The sequence below is a fragment of the Halichoerus grypus genome, chromosome 7 (genome assembly GCF_964656455.1).
Source record: "Halichoerus grypus chromosome 7, mHalGry1.hap1.1, whole genome shotgun sequence".
Taxonomy (NCBI): Eukaryota; Metazoa; Chordata; class Mammalia; order Carnivora; family Phocidae; genus Halichoerus; species Halichoerus grypus.
The window spans coordinates 130488447-130509290 of NC_135718.1; the positions used below are offsets into that span (position 1 = coordinate 130488447).

General features: G+C 40.4%; 1 protein-coding gene across 21 annotated transcripts in view; it reads left to right on the top strand.

Moving 5' to 3' along the window:
- Positions 1-20844, top strand: part of NFASC (neurofascin) — a 181278-nt gene that overhangs the window by 66774 nt on the left and 93660 nt on the right. For 18 of the 21 annotated variants that reach the window (XM_036075905.2, XM_036075912.2, XM_036075911.2 and 15 more), the window contains one exon: positions 18378-18492. In XM_036075905.2, the coding sequence (XP_035931798.1) occupies positions 18378-18492 (115 nt within the window). The remainder of the gene's footprint in view (positions 1-18377; positions 18493-20844) is intronic. The other 3 variants (XM_036075906.2, XM_036075913.2, XM_036075915.2) reach the window with 1 other exon arrangement.

Consider the following 20844-nt stretch of genomic DNA (forward strand, 5'->3'; position numbering starts at 1 on the left):
AAAGTTTGTTAGGAGATAGAGTATAAAAGGAGACACTGTACATCATATAGATAACTCTGATTATCTGAAGAAATGGATGACTCTCTCAAAAAGAACCTTTTTATTTTTCTTATCATTAAGTGTGAGAGGAAGCATGAAGTGGTGAATTATGAGGGTAAAGCATAATATGATTAAACTAGGGTTGTTTCCTTCCCTTGTGCTGCTAGGCTGAGCAAGACCTAGCCTCCCTCCATTCTGTCTGCTCACAGTGGGGTTATCAGTGCTCCACAGTCCAGATATGTGAGATTTGGCATTGGCACCAGCTCAGAGGACCTCTTCTCAGGAGACCCACCAGGTTTCAAGTGGTTCACTGATTTCTAAGAGGTCACATTGGCCAACCCAACCACTTCAGGGGACGAGTGAAAGCAGACTCCTGTCCTTGGTGTAGGGGAGGTGAAGAGAGGAGATAGGAGCCCTGGAGCTCAGGGGATTCCAGAGCTGTTGGGAGGTATGACTTTTAACCTTGGGGAGCTTCTGGTCTAATAGGAGAGGCACAGTCCCTGACTTTGGAGAGCTTGCAAGTGTGATGGGGGAGGCACAGCTCCTGTCTTCATGAAGTCTAGACTGAAGGGAAGAAACAGACCTGCCCCGGGGAGCCTTCAGGCTGATGGGAGACACAGAAAGCAGCGCAATTATCAAAGTTATCAAAGCTGTAAAAAAAAAAAAAGTCACAGCATTCCTGGCTCCACGTTGCCATCAGGACTTTGAAATGTGACAGTTTTTCCTGGCCAGCTGCAAAAGCCATAAGTACTCATCACATGGCAAAAGTAGAAGCCAATGAAGACAGTAATGTCCCAGATCATGCTCCTCTTAATTAAATGGGTTATCTCTGCCCACAGTTTATTTTAGGTTGTTACTTATAATCCTGGCAGAAGAGATGGAGGTACTCCTGAGGCTGAGACAGGTAGCTGGGCAATACTCAGGCCATCTCTCCCCCTTTCCCCTCATCTGAACACAAACTTTGATCACAGTTCATACTCCCCTGCACAGCCAAGGCCCATGGCACCAGGAGTGGGTGACACATTTGCCATTTCCCACCTCTAAAGAACAGCTGTGCCTTCCAGCTGATGCTCTAGAGCACTGTCTAGCAGATGGTATATTTTTCTGGCCTTGGCAAAAAGGGGATCCTTCTGTCTCCCTGCTCTTCCTCCCTAACACCTCCTCTGGAGACCATGACTGCTGATAGCAGGGAAGAAAGAAGAAGAGCTTGAGGTTTACTGAACGGGACAGTGGATTAACCAGGAGGTTCTTGCTTTTGACCCACAAATGATTTACATGTCATCTTGAGCAAGTTCTCCTCCATTCCTTTACTCTGTCAGCAGGACCACTCTTTTCCCACCAGTATTAAACTAAGGAAGCATGGTGGACATGTAAGACCACATGATCTGGAATCATGAGACCCAGGTTCAAGTCTTAGCTCTCCTACTCCAAGCTGCATGACCTTGGATGAGGTGATTCTCTTTGTCCTCAGATAAAGGATCTTTAAAAATAATTTGAGTTAAGTTTTCTTGCCCGTAGAATGGGAATGATGATGCTGGGTGGTTATGATGATCAATTGCAGTGAATATGTTGAAGTGCTCTGAGAATTTTAAAGCATTTAATAACCAGTGAAGGGGAAATGAATAGGTTTCCCTTTTCTCCTCACATGACTGTGGTGTTGATAATATTGGGGGGGGGCGGGCGGAAATCATATATGAAAACAAAAAGTTCATTAAAATATAAGAGATTAATGTAGCCAAAATAAATATTGAGTTCACTCAAGCCTGAGAGCCTGAGCAGTAGGAACAGCTAACTCGTGATCAATACTGTGCCAGGGCTGAGGGGGAGAAAGGATAAATGGGAAACCAGGTCACAAGCTCAGAGAAACTCAGAGTTTAATAGGAGAAATAAGACTAAGAACATGGCAGTAATGCGTAATATTAACCATTGTATTTCATACTCAAAGTGCTGGGGAAGTTCAAAGGAATCCAGGAAGCCTACATGGAGAAAACACTTTTTATTATAGCTGCATGTAAAAATATATTCATTTATTGAACAAACATTTTTTGAGCCCCGTCTGCGGGCTGGGCACTGTTCTAGAAGTCAGAGATGTAGCAGGAAATAGATAAAATGCCTGCATTTGAAGGGGCTCACATTTTAAGGGGGAAAGACGGGCAATAAATAAGGAAAATAAAATAAGTTGTACATTAGGAAGTAGTAAGTGTGAAGAGTTATAAAATAGAGCAGGTGTAAGGGCCATAAGCAGTTTTGGGGCAACATGGTCTGCAATTTCAGATAGTGTTGACGAGGCGGTTCCTAACTGAGAAAGAGACAATGGAACGAAGACCCAAGGGAGAAAAATAAGATAGCAGGCAAGAACGGTGGCGTGGACCAGGGGAATAATAGGAGAGGAAATGAGGACAGAACAGATTCCTTTCAAAGCAAGAAGCAGTAGGATTTGCTGATGGCTCACGTGTAGGTGAGAGAGAGGAAGAGTCACAGATGACTCTAAGGGTTTGTCATGAACACCTTAGAAGAAGAGTTATCATTAACTCAAATGGTGTGTTGGTGGGAAAGGTGGAAGAAGATACAGTGAGAAATGCCAAGTAGGCAGTTAAATATGTGGGTCCAAAGTTCATTGGAAGAGTTCTGGGCTAGAGATGTAAAATTGAGAGTTTTCAGCATGTAGATGGTATTTAATGCTACAAGACTACATGAGGTCACCCAGGAAGAGAGCATAAGTAGAGAAGAGATCCTAGGACATAGCCCTCTAACAGAAGTTGGGAAGAAGAGGAGGAACCAGCACCGGAGACTGTTAAAGAAGCGGTAAGGAGGGGTTTGTAGAGATTGTGCTGTTCCAGGTGCCAAGGGAAGGAAGCATTTCCAGGAAGATGCAGTGATCACTTGTGTTAGATCAAGAAGGATGAGAACTAGGAATTTATTTGCCATTGGGCTTACACTGTTAAGATGACCTTGATGAGACCAGTTTGGGTTGAGTTGGAGAGGGAGGGGGATCTTGATTGGAATGGGTTTAAAAGAAGTTTGGAGAAGAGAAATTGGAGGACCTAAATGTGAGCAGGGCTTGTAAGGCGTTTTCTCATAAAGGGAAGAGAAACAGGGCAGTTGCCGGAGAGGAAAGTGGGGTTAAGGGAAGGCTCTTTAGGTTAGGAGAAATCACAGCATGTTTGTAAACTGGTGGGAAAGATCCAGTGAACAAGGAATGATGGGGAAGCATTTTTTCTTTAAAAAATAAAGTGTAAGGGGGAAAAAAAGAGAGATGGAACTGACAGGTTAAAAGAGACATAATACACATAGGAACTAATGTTATTAGTTAGGACCTTGGGACTATTTGGATTCTGATTCAAACAAACAGCAAAAAACAAAAACAAAACAAACCAAAACATTTGTGAGACCATTGGAAATCTGGGTACTGAATGGATACTTGATAGTAAAAAATTATTGTTAATTTTGGAGTTGTGATGTTATTGAGGTTGTGTTTTGTGTAAGGGTCATCTTTTAGAGATAGATGCTGAAGTATTATAAATGATATTATGCAGTGACAGGGGTTTGCTTCAAAATAATCCGGTGGAGACGTGGGGCGGGGTGTGTAGATGGTGTGTGGTTGGCCTGGGGTCAGTCATTGTTGAGGTTGGCTGGTGTGCACATGGAGCTTCATTACACTTCATAATAAAAATTAAAAGAAAAAAGAACGGGGAAGGAGAGATGAGGGGTTTAAGAAGAAAAGGGAAGATATGAATTACCATCTGAGAGGGCAGATGAGGGGGAGATGCATTTGATTTTCAGATGCCATTAATGGCCCACTGGAGATTAGAGAACTTGAATCCAAAGTGAGGTCAGGCAGCATGGAGGTGTGTATTTTCTCAGCCATGTTCACTACACATGTGCAGGCACAGAGTAGGCAGAGAGCTGGATTTAACTAGAGTTGTGGGTTTAGCCAGCTATGCACAAGGAATTGAAAATATCATTCGCCCATCATGTCTTGAAGGACCAGGGGGGTGTCTTTGCTTCCGTGACATCACAGCTGATTTGACTAGCTGATTCCCCAGTCCACCCACAGGTGTTGACTAAATTTAATACTTTATCACCAGTATTTGGAAGTGCTAAGGAGGGGGGGAAATGGAGATTGCTGAATGGATATGGAGTTCCAGTTTGGTACTAGTGGTGGTGGTTGCAAAACAATAGGAATGTACTTAATACCCCCGGACTGTACACTTAAAATGATTAGAATGGTAAATGTTGTGTAATGTCTATTTTACCACGGTCTTTTTAAAAAAAGATTTTACCTGGTTGCATCTATGAGAAAAAATAAAGTGGAAATAGAAGGGGTTCCAATTGAATGCAAGCTGGTGCAGCCACTCTGGAAAACAGTATGGAGGTTCCTCAGAAAGTTAAAAATAGAGCTACCCTACAACCCAGCAATTGCACTACTGGGTATTTACCAAAAGGATATAAAGATCTGAAGGGGCACCCGCACCCTGATGTTTATAGCAGCAATGTCCACAATAGCCAAACTATGGAAAGAGCCCAGATGTCCATCGACAGATGAATGGATAAAGAAGATGTAATATATATATACCACATCTTCTTTATCTCAGCCATCAAAAAAATTTACTACTCAGCCATCAAAATAATGAAATCTTGCCATTTGCAACGTCGTGGATGGAACTAGAGGGTATTATGCTACACGAAATAAGTCAATCAGAGAAAGACAGTTATGGTGTGATTTCACTCATGTGGAATTTAAGAAACAAAACAGAGGATCATAGGGGAAGGGAGGGAAAAAGAAGATGAAATCAGAGAGGGAGATAAACTATAAGAGACTCTTAAGTATAAGGAACAAACTGAGGGTTGCTAGAGGGGAGGTGGGTGGGGGGTTGGGGTAACTGGGTGATGAGCATTAAGGAGGGCACATGATGTAATGAGCACTGGATGTTATATGCAACGGATGAATCGCTAAACTCTACCTCTGAAACTAATAGTACACTATATGTTAATTAATTGAATTTAAATTTAAAAAAAAAGAAGTGGTTCCAATTGCCTTGTGTCCCATGCTCCTCCCCTTTGGCCCTAAGTGCAGGGGATCTTGGTTTGAGTGTTTCCTCTCTGGGTGCACGTGGCTGGGCAGGTGTGATATTAATTCCTCTGGTGACAATGACTTCTGCATCAAACCCGTGTTCATGTGTTAGCTTGTCCTGTGGAGGGTGTCCTTGAGGGCCAGTTGGGAAGCAAAGCATCATCTGAAAGTGCAGATGTTTCCCACATCCCTGATTATGACTCATCCTTTGTAGGGTGCTCCATGGGCTCCTCCTGTCTAATAGCTTCCCAAGACTTCCATCTGAAGCAGGAGTTCTCTTTCACTGGATCACTTCTTTGTAGGTCTGAGTCATAGGACTGGGCACCCAGTTGCTATGGCTTACCTGCCTTATCTTCCTTAAGAAGAGATGTTTCATAAAGCAAATATTTCAGTACACATTTGTCTCTGATTCATGGTATATTTTAAAACCAAGGCATACTGAATATATAAACTAAGTATACCCACTCTTCTTGTTTTCCCTTGGGAATAACAACAATTTTCTGAGTCACAAAGAAGACTTTTTCAAGAAATCCCTTATGTAGTTTGCTCGTCTCTGTGTCTTCCACAGGGCCATTCACAAAGTACTGATCGACATTTTGTTGTATTGCTATGAAGTCGATTCTGGCATGGCATCAAATAGCATAGGCTTTGGGGCCACCAACGTGGGTTGGAGTTTGGCTCTGCCACTCGCCAGCTGGGAACCCCTAGATGAGATGTTTAATATCACTGGGCTTCAGGTTTCTAATGTGTAAAGCCAGGGTAATAATGCCTTCCTTAGAGGAATGTTGTAAGGACTAAAAGAGATGGTTGCTCTAGGAGTGAATGTTCTTAACTTTCCTTTGTTGCTGCTGCCTTTTTTGGCAAACCTAACTGCAAAAGGATTAGGATGTGGATGTTTGTGTGACCTTAGAGAGATTACAGAACACCTTTGAGCTTCATTCACATTTCTCATGTATCTCTGAGTCACTTTTCTCATCCCATCAAATGATGGACTTCAATTAGAAATTTCTGAGATCCCTTTCATTGTAGGTAATTTAGGATTCTTTTGACCCACTGGAACAAACTTTCTTTTATTTTTGGACCTCAGGTGCACAGCCTTGTGTTAGCCATGATCTTTGGTTCATGACTCACTCTTATCATCAGTCTTGCATGCCCTTGCTATTTTTCTTTCTCTTTTATTCCTGTTCTCTCCCTCTCTTCCATCTCCGTAACTTCTCCTTTCTGATTTTTTTCCCTTTTCCATTTATCCATCCATCCATTTACTTATTTATTTATATAGTAAGTACCTGCAAACCCACACCCACAACCAATGATAGAACGTTGATAATTAGAAAATATCTAATCTTAGGATTTCGCTACCACCACCACCAAGCCATCCTCTCTAGCTCCCTACTACCAGAAGTAATCATTAATTTAAAAATTTTTTTAAATTTTTAATTATGATAAATATACATGACATAACACCATCTTAACCATTTTCAAGTGTATAGCTCAGTAGGTTTAAGTACATTCACATTGTTGTGAAACTGATCTCCAGAACTCCGTTCATCTTGCAACACTGAAACTCGGTACCCATTAAACAACTACACTCCATTCCCCACCCCCACCCCCAGTCCCTAACCACCACCCTTCCCCTTTCCACATCTATGAACCTGACTACACGAGGCACCTCATATAAGTGGGAGCATACAGTAGTTGTCCTTTGGTGACTGACTGGCTTATTTCACTTCTCATAATGTCTTCAAAGTTCATCCATGTTGTAGCACGTGTTAGAATTTCCTTCCTTTCTGTGGCTGAGTAATATTCCATTGTATGTGTGTGTGCCACACTTTGTTTATCCATCCATGAACACTTGGGTTACTTCCACCTTTTGGCTATTGTGAATAATGCTGGGATGAACATGGACATACAAATACCTCTTTGAAGACTCTGCTTCCAGTTCTTTTGGGAACCCAGACATGGGATTGCTGAATCGTATGGTAATTCTATTTTTAATTTTTTGAGGAACTGCCATACTGTTTTCTGTAGAGGCTGCCCCATTTTACATTCCTACCAGCAATGTAGGAGGGCTCCAATTTTCCACATCCTTACCGAATTGTTATTTTCTGGTTTTCTTAGTAATAGCTATCCTAATGCGTGTGAGGTAATAACTCATTGTAGTTTTGATTTACATTTCCCTAGTGATTAGTGATGTTGAACATCTTTTCACGTGCTTGTTGGCCATTTGTATATCTTTGGAGAAACGTCTACTCAAGCCATTTGCCCATTTTTGAGTCAGGTTGTTGGTTTTGTTGTTGAGATGTAGTAATCATTATCTTGAATCCTAGTTTCTCTTATTGCATAGCACTCTAACACACTTATTTCACCTCTGTGTAATATTTCATTGTTTGACTCTACCACAGTTTAATTATCCATTTCTCCATTGATGAGCTTTTGGGCTCTTTCTAGGTTTCTGCTATGGTGAATAGGGATGTGAGGAACATTTTTGTGCAGGTACGAGAGTGTCTCATGGGTATGTATCTAAGAGTAGATTTACTAAATCATAGTTTGTGATTGTTCAATTTTAGGAGGTAATGTAAAACTTTTTCCAGAGTGCTTGTACCCTTAGCAATGTATAAGAAATCTTCAACCTCTTTCAAAACTTGATATGGTTAGACTTAGTAATTTTTGCTCATTGAGTGAGTATAAACTGGTATCTTATTATGGTCTTGATTTGCATTTCCCAGATCACCATTATGTTTGTTAGCCACATATATTACAGTTTGTCTCCTGCCTTTATTTCTGTTGGTTTGTTATCCTCTTATTTGCTTATAGAAGCTCCTTGTATATATTCTTGACGGTAATCTTTTGCCAGGTGTGTGCGTACCCAGTATCTTCTCTTAGGTCTTAACTGGTGTTCTTATGTACCATAAGATTTCTTTTTTCCAAGCCAGATTTATGAAGGTATAACTTACATAGAATAAAATTCACCTGTGTTAGGTGTCGAGCCCTATGAATTTTATAAGTACATATAGTTATGTTACCACCACCCTAATCAAGATACAGAACCTCTCCATCATTCTAAGAAGTTCTCATGTACCCCTTTTTTATTAATCCTCTCCCCCACTGACCCTAGCCCTTATTAGGTCTCTAGAGTTTGCATTTTCTAGAACATCATATAAATTAAACCATACAGTATGTAACCTTTGGGACTGGCTTCTTTTACTTAACACGATACCTTCAAGATGCCTCTAACTTGCTACATGTATCAGTAGATCATTTCTTTTTATTGATAAGTACTATTCTATTGTATTATGTGCCACAGTTTATTTGCCCACTCACCTGTTAACAGACATTTGGCTTGTGTCTAGTTTTTGGCAATTATGAATAAACTTACTATAAATATCCACATGTAGGTTTTTGTGTGGACATATACTTTCATTCCTCTTGGATAAGTACCTAAGAGTAGGATTACTAGGTCATATATTAACTGGATGTTTAACTTTCTAAACAACTGCCAAACTGTTTTCCAAAGTGATGTGCCATTTTTTATTCCTATCAGCAATGTATGCAAGTTCTGTTTGCTTCACATGCTCACCAGGACTTGGTATCGTGAGCTTTTTTGAGCTCTTCTAGCAGGTATATATAATCATATCACATTGTAGTTTTAGTTTGCATTTCCCTTTTGACTAAAGATGATGAGTATCTCTTTGTGTGCTTATTTGCCAAACATATCTTCTTTGGGAAAATGTCTGTTTACATCCTTTGCTTGGTTTTTTTGGGGGGGGTTATTTGTTTTCTCCCATCCAAGTACTAACCAGGCCCAACCCTGCTTAGTTTCCTAGATCAGATGAGATCAGGCGCATTCAGGCTGGTATGGCCCTAGACTGGGTTATTTGTTTTCTTATTATCAGTTGAAAATTCTTGATATATTCTGTGACTGGCCTTTTATCAGACTTGTGTTTTTCAAACATTCTCCCCCAGTTTGTGGCTTGTCCTTTATACTCTTAGCAGTGTTTTTCAAATGGCTGTGCAGGGCTCCCTAGCCCATCCTGGTCATTCTCCCTACAGACTGGGGCAGGCATAGCTGTAGAGGCATGCTTGGTGCTGGATTCCCCACTATCACCAGCAATCACCTGGGGTAATTTTTGAAGATACTGATTCTTCTCCACATTGTTTACTGTTCTGTTTGGACTGGTTTAATTTTGTTGGATCTGTGGGCGAGAGTACTCACATCAATCTTGAACTTTCCAGAGCAAATGCCCATCTTCCTTACAGTTAGGAATCTCTTTTGGCGTCGCAACACAGGTCCAACTGTACTGAAATAACAGTGTCCGATTTTAGCTGGATTTTTTGCACCTTTGGAATGTGAGATCCACTCAGTGAAGCAAGTTATCAAGGAAAGTTAATGAATCTCTTTTCTTGGAAATGTCATTATTGAACACTCATGATGCTCAGCACTGGGCAATTTATTTTGAGGAGAAATAGCTTTTAAATACATCTGAGAAAGTGTTTTTGTTTTTAGAAATACTGTCAAAATTCTGTAAACCATGCTAGCCCATAATGAAAATATGTTAAAAAAATTATTTCCGTCTAGTTTGTATTACTTTATGTAGTAGCAGATTTTTCTTCCTAATTTGTTTTGCATTTGTTTTTGCATTTTAAATTTGCTCTGCTGAGAGAAAGATATGAGGTATAAAAATTGGAAAGGAAGAGATGTTATATTTACATAGACTGCAAAGAGAATCAACTGAAAACTATTTTTAATTAAACTTTTTATTTTGAAACAATTATAGATTCACTGGCAGTTGTAGCAAATAATACAGATAGATCCCTTATGTACTTTGCCCAGCTTCCCCCAATAGTAGCTTGCAAAAGGATAGCACAACCTGGGGCGCCTGGGTGGCTCAGTTGGTTAAGCATCTGACTCTTGATTTCAGCTCAGGTCATGATCTCAGGTCATGAGATCAAGCCCCCCAGTGGGCTCCACACTGGGCGTGGAGCCTGCTTAAGATTCTCTCTCTCCCTCTGCCCCTCTAAACAAACAAACAAACAAACAAACAAACAAACAAACTATAGCACAATCTAACAGCCAGGATATTGACAATAGACTGTCAAGATGGAAACTATTTCCCTCACAGTCAGGATCCCTCTTGTTGACATTTTTTTTTCAAAGATTTTATTTATTTATTATTGTTTGAGAGAGAGAGAGTGAGCAGAAGGGAGAGGGAGAGAGAATCTGAAGCAGACTCCACACTGAGAACAGAGCCCGACACGGGGCTGGATCCTACAACCACAAGACTGTGATCGGAGCCGTAACTAAGAGTCAGATGCTTAACCTACTGAGCCACCCAGGCACCACTCCTCTTGTTGACATTTTAAAGCCACACCCATCTCCTCCCACCACAACCCAACTTCCTTAATCTGTGGCAAGCACTAATCTGTTCTCCATTTCTATAATTTCGTCATTTCCAGAATGTTATATAAATGGAATCGCAGTATATTAACTTTAGGGGATTGGCTTCTTTCATTAGGCATAAATCTCTGGAGATGTATCAAAGTTACCACATGTATCAATAATTCTTCCCTTTTGATTGCTGCTGTAGTATTCCACTATACTATGCCACAGTGTAACCATTCACTCATTGAAGGATACTTGGGTTGTTTCCATTTGGGGGCTACTATGAATAAAACTGCTATATACATTCCTGTACAGGTTTTTGTGTGGATATAAGTCCTTGTTTCTCTGGGATAAATGTGCAGAAGGGTACTTTCTGGGTCATATTATAGTTACATGTTTAATTTCTTAAGAAACTGCCACACTGTGTTGTAACCTGGCTGTACCATTTTACATTTCCACCAGCAATGTGTGAGTGATTTAGTTTTTCTACATCTACCAGTGTTTGATGTTGTCACTATTTTTTATTTTAGCCATTCTGATAGGTGTGTAGTGATAGCTCATTGCTGTCTTGTTTCTTTCCTTTTCATTGCATTTTTAATTTGCATTCCGCTAATGGCTAGTGATGTTGAACTTTTCAAGTGCTTATTTGCCATCTGAATATCTACTTCAGTGAAATGTCTTTTGGCTGTGTTCCAATTGGATTGTTTGCATCTTTGCTGCTGAGTTTTGGAAATTCTTTATATATTCCAGAACTAGTTCTTTGTCATACGTGTGATTTCTCCCACTCTTTGTCCTTTTTGCAGAGCAAAGTTTTTAATTTTGATGAAATCCAGTTTATCAGTTTTTTTCTTTTATGGATGGTGCTTTTGGCATCAAACTTAAGAACTGTTTGCCTACCCCTAGATCTCAAAGATTTTCTCTTGTTATAATTCTGCAAGTTTTATAAGTTTACATTTTACATTTAAGTCTGTCATCCATTTTGAGTCCATTTTTGTATAAGGACTTAGGTTGAGATTGATTGATTGATTGATTGATTGCCCATGGATGTCCAGTTGCTCCAGCACCATTTGTTGAAAAGACTCTTTTCCTCCATTCCTCCATTGCCTTTGCATCTTTGACAAAAATCAGTTGAACATATTTGTGTGGGTCTACTTCTGGATTCTCTATTCTGTTACATTGATCTATGTGGCTGTTCCTTTACCAGTACCACACATTTTTTATTACTGGAGCTAAATAATGAGTCTTTCAGTGGGGTAGAGTGCTCCCTCCCATGTTTTTCTTCTTTTTCAAGATCTTGTTAGCTATTCAAATGGCTTTATAATTATTAAAGAAATTTAATTCATAATTTAAAACTCCCAAAAGAGATATTTCCAGGCCTAGACTGTTTCACTGAAGAATTCTAACAAACTTTTAAAGAAGAATCAACACCAATTTTAGAAAATCTCTTCCATACTATAGAAGAGAACACTTCCCAATTCATTTTATGAAGCTAGTTCCTTTATGTTTCCATATAAATTTTAGAATAATCTGTCTGTATCTACTAAAATCCTGCTGGGATTTTGATAGAGATTGCATTGAGCCAGTGTATCAGTTTGGGGAGAATTCACAACTTTACTGTGTTGAGTCTTCCAATCCATGAACATGATGTGTCCCTCTGTCCATTTAGATCTTTGATTTCTTTCATAGGCATTGCATAGTTTTCTGCATATAAATCCTGTACATTTTGTTCATTTTATACCTAAGTATTTCATTTTTTGAGGGATTGTAAATGGTATTGTATTTTTTATTTTTCCATGTGTTCATTGCTTGTATATAGAAACACAGTTGGTTTTCAAATGCTTACCTTATATCCTGAAATCTTGATGATTCCATTTATTAGTTCCAAATGGGTTTTTTGTTTTTTATTTTATAGATTCCTTGAGATCTTCTACATAGACCACCATGTTATCTGCAAATAGAAACAGTGTTGTTTCTTCTTTTCTGTCCTGTATGGTCTTGATTTCTTTTCTTGCTTCATTCCACCAGCTAGAACTTCAAGCACTATCTTGAGTAAGATCGGTGAAAGTGCACATCCTTGCCTTGTCTCCAATTTTAGGGGGAAAGCATTCAGTCTTTCACCATTAAGTATAATGTTACCTGTGGATGTTTTGTAGATTTTTAAAAATCAAGTTGAGGAAGTTTCTCTCAAATTTTTTTCTGAGAGTTTTTTTTTTTTTAATCGTAAATGGGTGTTGAATTTTGTCAAGCTTTTTCTGCCTTGATTGATAGGATCATGTGATTTTTCTTCCTTAGCTTGTTAATATGGTGGATTTCTTTGATGATTTTAAAATAGTAAGCCAGCCTTGCCTCCCTGGAATGAACCTACTTGGTCATAGTGTACAATTCTTTTTATATATTGCTGAATTCTATTTGCTAATTTTTTAAAGGTTTTTTATCTATAGTCACGAGAGGTATTATTGATCTTTAGTTTTCTTTTTCTTTTTTTTTTTTTCTGTCTTTTCTGATTTTGGTATCAGAGTCACATAGCTTCATAAAATGAATTGGGAAGTGTTCTCTTCTATAGTATGGAAGAGATTTTCTAAAATTGGTGTTGATTCTTCTTTAAAAGTTTGTTAGAATTCTTCAGTGAAACAGTCTAGGCCTGGAAATATCTCTTTGGGAGTTTTAAATTATGAATTAAATTTCTTTAATAATTATAAAGCCATTTGAATTATCTGTTACATATTAGGAGTTGTGGTTGTTTGCATTTTTGAGGAATTGGTCCATTTTGAGTAAGTTTTTAAATGTATGTTTGTAGAGTTGTTTGTAGTGTTTTATTATCTTTTTGATGTCTGGAGGGTCTTTAATGACATCCCCTTTTTCATTCCTGATACTAGCAATTTTTTCTTTTTCAGTTTTGCTAGAGGTTTGTTGATTGTATTGATCTTTACAAAGAACTAGCTCATGTTAGGGGGGAAAAAAAGAAAAAAGAACCAGCTCATTTCATTGATTTCCTATATTGGTTTTGCTTTCTAGTTCATTGATTTCTGCTATTTCTTGTTTCCTTTCTTCTGCTTGCTTTGAGTTTATTTGGTCCTCTCTACTTTCTTGAAGTGGGACCTCATATTATTGATTTGAGATTTTTCTTCTTTTCTAAAGTATGTATTTAGTGCACAGATAAATTCAGGATAAAAATAATGACGTGGACAATTTTAAGCTCCTCTTATAGATAAAGAGGTAATTTTCCTAGTAACTAAAGAGTTCCTTCAAACTGATAAGAATAAACCAACTACCCAGTAGAGAAATGAGCAAAGAATAGGAACAATTAAAGAAAAAGAAAATACTCAAATTCATTCATAATAAGTGAACCACAAAAGGCAATTAAATTGTCAAAGACCAAAAAAAACAAAAAAACAAAAACAAACAAACAAACAAAAACCCCCTAATAATATAGCATATTGGAGAAGTGGGAATCAGAAACTAAATATTGTTTGTGGGAGTATAAACTGCCACATCCTTCATGGAGAGCAATTTGGCCACATTCCCTTTGACCCAGAAATTCTGTATCCAAGAATTTATCTTAAAAATAATCTTGTAAAAAAAAATAATAATAATCTTGTAAGTGTGAGAAATCACATATATCCAAGGATATGTATTAGAGCAATTTTCCACATCTGATGATTACAAACATCTTAAATGTCTAAGAGTAGAGGATTGAGCACATAAATATGATATGTTCATACAATGAAATGCTATGAAGTTCCTAAAAGCAGTTTTACCTGAGCTAATATAGAAAGGTATCTAATATGTTTGTTAACCAAGAAAAGTAAGGTAGGTAAAAAATATGTATCGTATGTTGTAATTAAAAAAAAAAAATGTATATCTCTGTATAAATAGCCAGCCTCTGTAAGGATACACAAGAGACTGGTAAGAGTGGCAGGCCAGGGAGAGGGGCTAAGTGGAACTGGGAAGCTGGGGGATGGGGTTGGGAGGGGAATTTACTTATATATATACTCATATAAACTTTTTAATGTATTTTATATACTCTTTGGCATCTTTTGAATTTCATATCATGTGAAGGGATTACCTATTCAAAAAAAGTAAAATAATTTTTTAAATGCTTAGCTTAAGTAAGAACCTCAGAAAGAAATAAAGACAGAGACAAAATAAGTCTTTGTTCCCTGTGCACAGATGAAATATCCAAGGGGAGGAGGGGCATGAGCCTGGACTCAGGAGAATTTTGATTTTGTATGTCTTCAGAAATACACACTTACAGAATATAGAATTCTAAGGCAAGAAAGTGTTGGAGATTCCCCAGACCCACTTTTATGCTGTGGCCAAGGGCAGGACAATCTGAGAATAAACATTTGCTAAGAAGAAATCTGTAAACACTCCCCACGCAGACGCTGAGATAAGAAGACCAAGAGATAGCAGTTTGGGAGCCAGTGAGCAGCCCCAGACATTCCTTCTGGTCACCAGTTGGACAAGCTTTGCCTGCCCCTTATTCCTGGGGAGCATGTTCCACTGCCCACTGTGCCCCCTGTAACCCAGGCCTCGTTCAGAGGAACCCAGCAGGTGTCTGGCCTTCTAGAAGCTGGAGGCAGTACATAGGATGCCCAGCAACCTGGGAGTGGTCCTCATCCATCTGTGACCGAGAGCCACTCTTCTTGCAGCCTGTGGGATATTGGGTGTCTTTCTTGATCATGGTTCCTCCCCAGAGCATCAGGTGTCCTTCCCGGAATCTTCTTACCCCAGGGTCAGGTAGAGAGTCTTTACCACGGATTCTAAGTCTCCCTTCTCACTTAACCCTGAAGTCCTGTGAGCGATGATGATAAAAACATTGGGGGTAGTTATAACCTCCTCATCTTTAAGGTTTTCTGTCTGTCTGTCTTTATATCTATCCATCTCTCTTCAAATCACAGCTCTCATTTGATACTCACAGCAACCTCATAGGGCAGATCTGACCCCCAGTTTTCAAATGACAGTAAAATATTTGTACGAGGATTTGTTTTTCAAGTGCTTTCTTGCACATTATCTCATTGTAGCCCCCTGATGTCCTCATATAGTCAAGGAAAATTTTATTAATCCAGATATGCAAATGGGGATATTAAAGAAGCAGCTGTGGAACAGTGAGCCTTTGGGATAAGAACATGTGGGTTTGAATACTGACTCAATGGGTTTATTCCACCTGTTTCCTCCAGTGTGAAATGGGGATGATGATATCTGCATCCTTCATCATCAGACTGGATTGCTGTTACGATTAAATAACTATGATTTGAAAGAATTAGCATTCTAATGATTTCTTGTTTCTCAGTCTGTTCTATCACTTAAAATGTATTTGTATTTTGAAAATGTTTTGCAAAGGAGAGAATTATGTAACGAACCAGACATGCCCATCATTGTCTGCAACAATCATCAGTACAAGGCCAATCCTGTCTCACTATACCCCTACCCACCTTTTTTTCTTTTGCTTTATTGACCCATTTTCAAAATAATGAAGTATTTCCCTAACAGCCTCAAAATGGGTTATTTGGAGTTGTAAAAGATATTCTTAGGGATTCGTAACATATTTGTTATGTTTCAGTCTGTTGCAGTTATGATCCTTGTTGATGTCCAGTTTGACCAAGGAAACCTTATTCTGGTTGGCTTTTGAGTCCTTTTGGCATGACTCTTGTAGTCTTTGACACGGCATTTGCTCTTTTGGTTTGATGAGATGTTCTAGGCTTATCTTGTACAATTGCTGCTTCAGACATTTCCCCGAGGAAGCCTAATTACTTTGGGGTGGGGAGGGATAGTATTTAGAGTTCATAAACTGATTGCCAGGGGTGCTCAATCCTCCTGGGATGATCCTTGTTTCTAGGTCTTACAGTGAACAGAGCTAGGGAGTATGCTTGTGTGTGCACATGTGTTCATGCATGCATGCATGCACGTGTGGAAGATAAAACATAGGAAGTTCATTCTGTTACTGCTGTTAACAATCAGGGCTATAGACTTTTTACCTGATCTCATCAATCTTACATCTGTATCACCATTCAAGAAGAAACTCTTTTTTCTCAGCAACGTCAGTAGTATTATTCCTTTGACTTATCCCACAATACACTACAAAATTCTCAGAATAACAATAAGAAGAATATAACAGTACCATCAATAATATGATTATTGAAAACAGTTTAGCGTTGGAGGGGCACAGGGAGTGGGGCAGTTCCTTTTATGCTTAGGTATATTCTTCCAAGGATATTCAGTCAAATTACTGTGTTTTAATTTCTCTATGTGTAGTGCGAACCAGCTGGACACATGAACTCATTTGTTGCATTTTATTTTAATTTTAGGCATTTCTTTTAAAAATATTAATTGTGCTTTTATAATTATGTCAGATATTTACATGTTCCAAAGCAAATTCACACAACAAGGTCTATTTAAAACCCAGCTTTTGGGGCGCCTGGGTGGCTCAGTCTTTTAGTGTCTGCCTTTGGCTCGGGTCATGATCCCAGGGTCCTGGGATCAAGTCCCAGCGTCAGGTTCCCTGCTCAGCAGGGAGTCTGCTTCTCCCTCTCCCACTCCCCCTGCTTGTGTTCCCTCTCTCACTGTCTCTCTCTCTGCCAAATAAATAAATAAAATCTTTAAAAATAAATAAATAAAACCCAGCTTTTATCCCTGTCCCATCCACCTCATTCCTCCCCCTCTGTAGGTCTTTAAAATTTACAATTTTTTTTTAAGATTTATTTATTTATTTGAGAGAGAGAGTGCTTGCACGAGGTGGATGGACAGAGGGAGAGGGAAAGAGAGTCTCAAGAGACTCCTCGTTGAGTGAGGAGCCCAACGTGGGGCTTGATCTCATGACCCTGAGATCACGACCTGAGACAAAACCAAGAGTCTGATGCTTTACTAACTGCACCACCCAGGCGCCCCTTAAATTTTATTTTATGCTTTATCTTTTTATCGTCTTTTTAGAAAAAAAAATAAGCAGATACATATTTATCTTCGCATTTCCCTCCCTTTCTTAAATAAATGATAGCATATTAAACACACTTTTCCCTATCGTGTTTTTTCCACTTAATAGTAGAGATCACAACATAGGCACGTAGGATATATTTCAGATTCCTAGAACTGGGATTGCCAATCAAAGAGTGAGTGCATGCGTATTTTGATAGACATTGCCACATTCCCCTTTACAAAGGTGGATTTTACCATTTCCTGCAGACACATTTTAACGTTAAAGCAAATGATTAAGTGAGATATGTTATCTGCACCGAGAAAGGTTAAATGGTTGCCCAGAAGGACTAGCACTGGGCTTGAACCCGTAAGTTCTAACTAGTAGTAACTTCTCCCCATTTTACAGATGAAGAAACTGTGAGACATATGCAGGGAAGTGATCCACCCTAAATAACATAACAAATTAGAACTTCAAATCCATGTCCCCTGACCCTAAAATTAGATCTCCTTTCAATGTTATAGATTTATTTATGGTGAACTCAGTTTGATTATCTGTAGGCGGGGAAGAAAAACCTAATAATAGTTCTCCTAAGTTAAGACAATTAATGAGATAATTATGGGTAAATTCCCCCATGGGTATAGGAGAAATTCTCCAAGATACAGCTTAACTTCGTTAGGTGAACAGGGAATCAAGCAATTAGATTATGATGTCAGGGCACTAATAATGATCTTATGGATGAGAGAGACCACCAAAGTCTGACATGTTTAGGCACCTTGCAGAATTGCTCTTGTTTCTTGCACAGTGCCTTGAATTTCTTTAAACAAAGATGTCATTATGCTAAGCAAAACTTTCCAAATGGGTGTGGACAACGATGTAATTTCCCAGTGAATGAACAGACTGCAAACCACAAACCTTTTCTCTTTCTTTCCTAGAGTGACCCTGGGGCTCTTTGTGCTTTTGCTTTGTGACAGGTTGATTGACTTATGTGCAGTTTGGGACCCTGGAGTTTTCCTTCCCGCTGCAGGCTGGAAGAGAGCCTCTGGTACCGCAAGAAGGAGGCTGAATGAGGCAGAGACGGTGAGTGGGGTGAGTGGGGCTTGGCCTGGTGCACGTGGCTCAGAGGTGGGGGTGGGGGGAGATTCTTGCCTCTCCCCTTCTCTTTGATGAGCCAAGGTTCTTTGGCTTCCCGAGTCCCATGAAAGGACATCTCCTTCCTTCTCCCTGGAGCTGGCCACAGTGCCAGACCTCCAGGCTCTCCTTTGCAAGGAGGCTTGCACTGGGGAAGCTTTCGCTCCTTTTCTCCAGCAGATGCAGTCAGTGGCATTAGTCCCAACTGTCACCTGAATTGAAAAATTGGGAAACAGCTTTGTGACCCGTACTCCCCGCCCCGCCCCACGTAGCTTGGCCTCCACAACCTGGGAGCCTCCTGAGTGACAACCTCGGCATATGGGGGGCAGTCCAGAAAACCCCTCCTCTGGGCGGGGCATTGGACCCCAGCAGATGGACAGCTGTCCATGGCCCAGCCAGCAACCCGAGGCCCACATCACTAAAGCAGACCCTGTGTGCACGGTCTGCATTGTTCCATTCTCAGCTAGAATTTCCTGCAGCCTGCGGCTCCTGTTTTAGTCCCAGGCTGGGGTGGCAGGGGAGGAAACTCGGGAAGTGAAGGCTGCAGTTTTAATGGAGGAGGAGTCACTGGTGACAGATTACAAGCTAGCGGCCTGGAGGCCTGCACAGAGAAAGGTTTCCTTATTCCTGACTCTGGGCACCTCTGCTTCATGGCATTTTGTCTTTCTCCAGCCCCCTTTCCAGATGTCTTCTGTTCTCCCAGGAGTTGGAGATGGGGCTGGGCCGAGGGGGGGGGGGGCGGGGGGCGTTGCTGGGGGCGGGATGCAGGGAGGGTGTTGAAGGGTGGGAGCAGAGCATGCTGATGACATGGATTTCGACATGGATTTCGGATCTGGACAAAATCCAGCTCTACTTGCTTGGTGACTTTAGGGGTGTTTCTGACTGCGCTAGGCCTGAGTTTCCAGGTTTATACAATGGGAATAATAATGGACGTCTTGTAAAGATTAAAGATTAAATGTAAAAAGAGCGCTGCATAGTGCCTGACACGTAGCAGGTGTTCAGTAAAGGAAAGTTATTATTATCTAGCCTACCAACAGAACTCAGATATACTTGTCTTATCAAGATAGTTTCTGTGTGGGCAAGCTCTTAAAACACTGTCAGGTTTCAGGGACTGCTTGGGAAATCCATCTGACCACAGGGCTTTTCACTGAATCATTGTTACTAAATACTGAACTTGAACATACAGCATGACCTTGGGGGTGGGAGGCACCATTCTTTTGTCTTACTGTTTTTGGAGGACCCTGATCGTAAAAGTGGTATACCAGGCTATTTCCATGGGCATGTAAAGATATGGAAAACAGCATGGGAACAGACCCCCGGGTCTGGGACAGAATCGGGAGGTAGTCAGCGTTGCGTTACAATGCCCCCTCTCTTGGTGCTTTTTCAGGTACCGTCCCTCCTGTCTGTCCCTGTACCCACTGGAGCCCCTCACTGCCCTCCCTGGACACCAGCGCTGTAGGTTGCCTCCCCAGACCCCCGCCTGAGGACACCCCCCCTTCTCAGGTGATAGCAGCACCACAGGCCGACGACACATCTGGCTGGCAGATCCCACGAGCAGTCACTCCCACGAGCAAACTTGTGCTGGCTTGCACCTCTGAACACTGCCAACCTAACCAGCAATCCCTAATATGGGTTCAGAGCTTTATTTTTATAGTGCATCCATTTAATTATGTCATTTGACTTTTATGACCATTCTGTGGTACGAGCAAGGCTAGGGTCTTCATTCCATTTGACTGAGGAATATACTGAGACTCAAGAAATCCACAAAATTCATTAGCAGCGGAACCCATCCTAGAAGTGAGATGCCCTGAATTACAGGCTGTTTTTCTTGCCGTGACACCACATGGCCTCCTCCCCCAATCTCAGGCACCAGCACATCATGAGAGGTCAATGGGTCAGAGGACTTTCAGACACACAGAGAAGCCTTCAAAAAGAAAAAAAAAGAGTGCGGAGAGTACATATGAGCAGGCCCATATGGCTATTGAGGGAACAATGAGTTCTGAGAGAAGGGGAGCTGATCCTGGGTTCTTTAGGGTGTGATAATCATCATCCTTATAATAATCCACATTCTGAGTGCTCCCCATATGCACCAGGTGCTGTGCTCTGTTCTTGACGTTGCTCTCCCATGTAATCCTCACAACACACCTATGAGATAGGGCCCGTTATTGCTCACATGCTGCTGGTGACAGAAATACAGAAAGATGAAGGCCTGTGCCCAAAGCTGGATATCTAAGAAAGTGCCAGGCCTTGAATCTGAAGCCCAGCAGTCCAGCCCTGAACAGTTGGGTTTGGGGTGGCCACTCCCAAGTC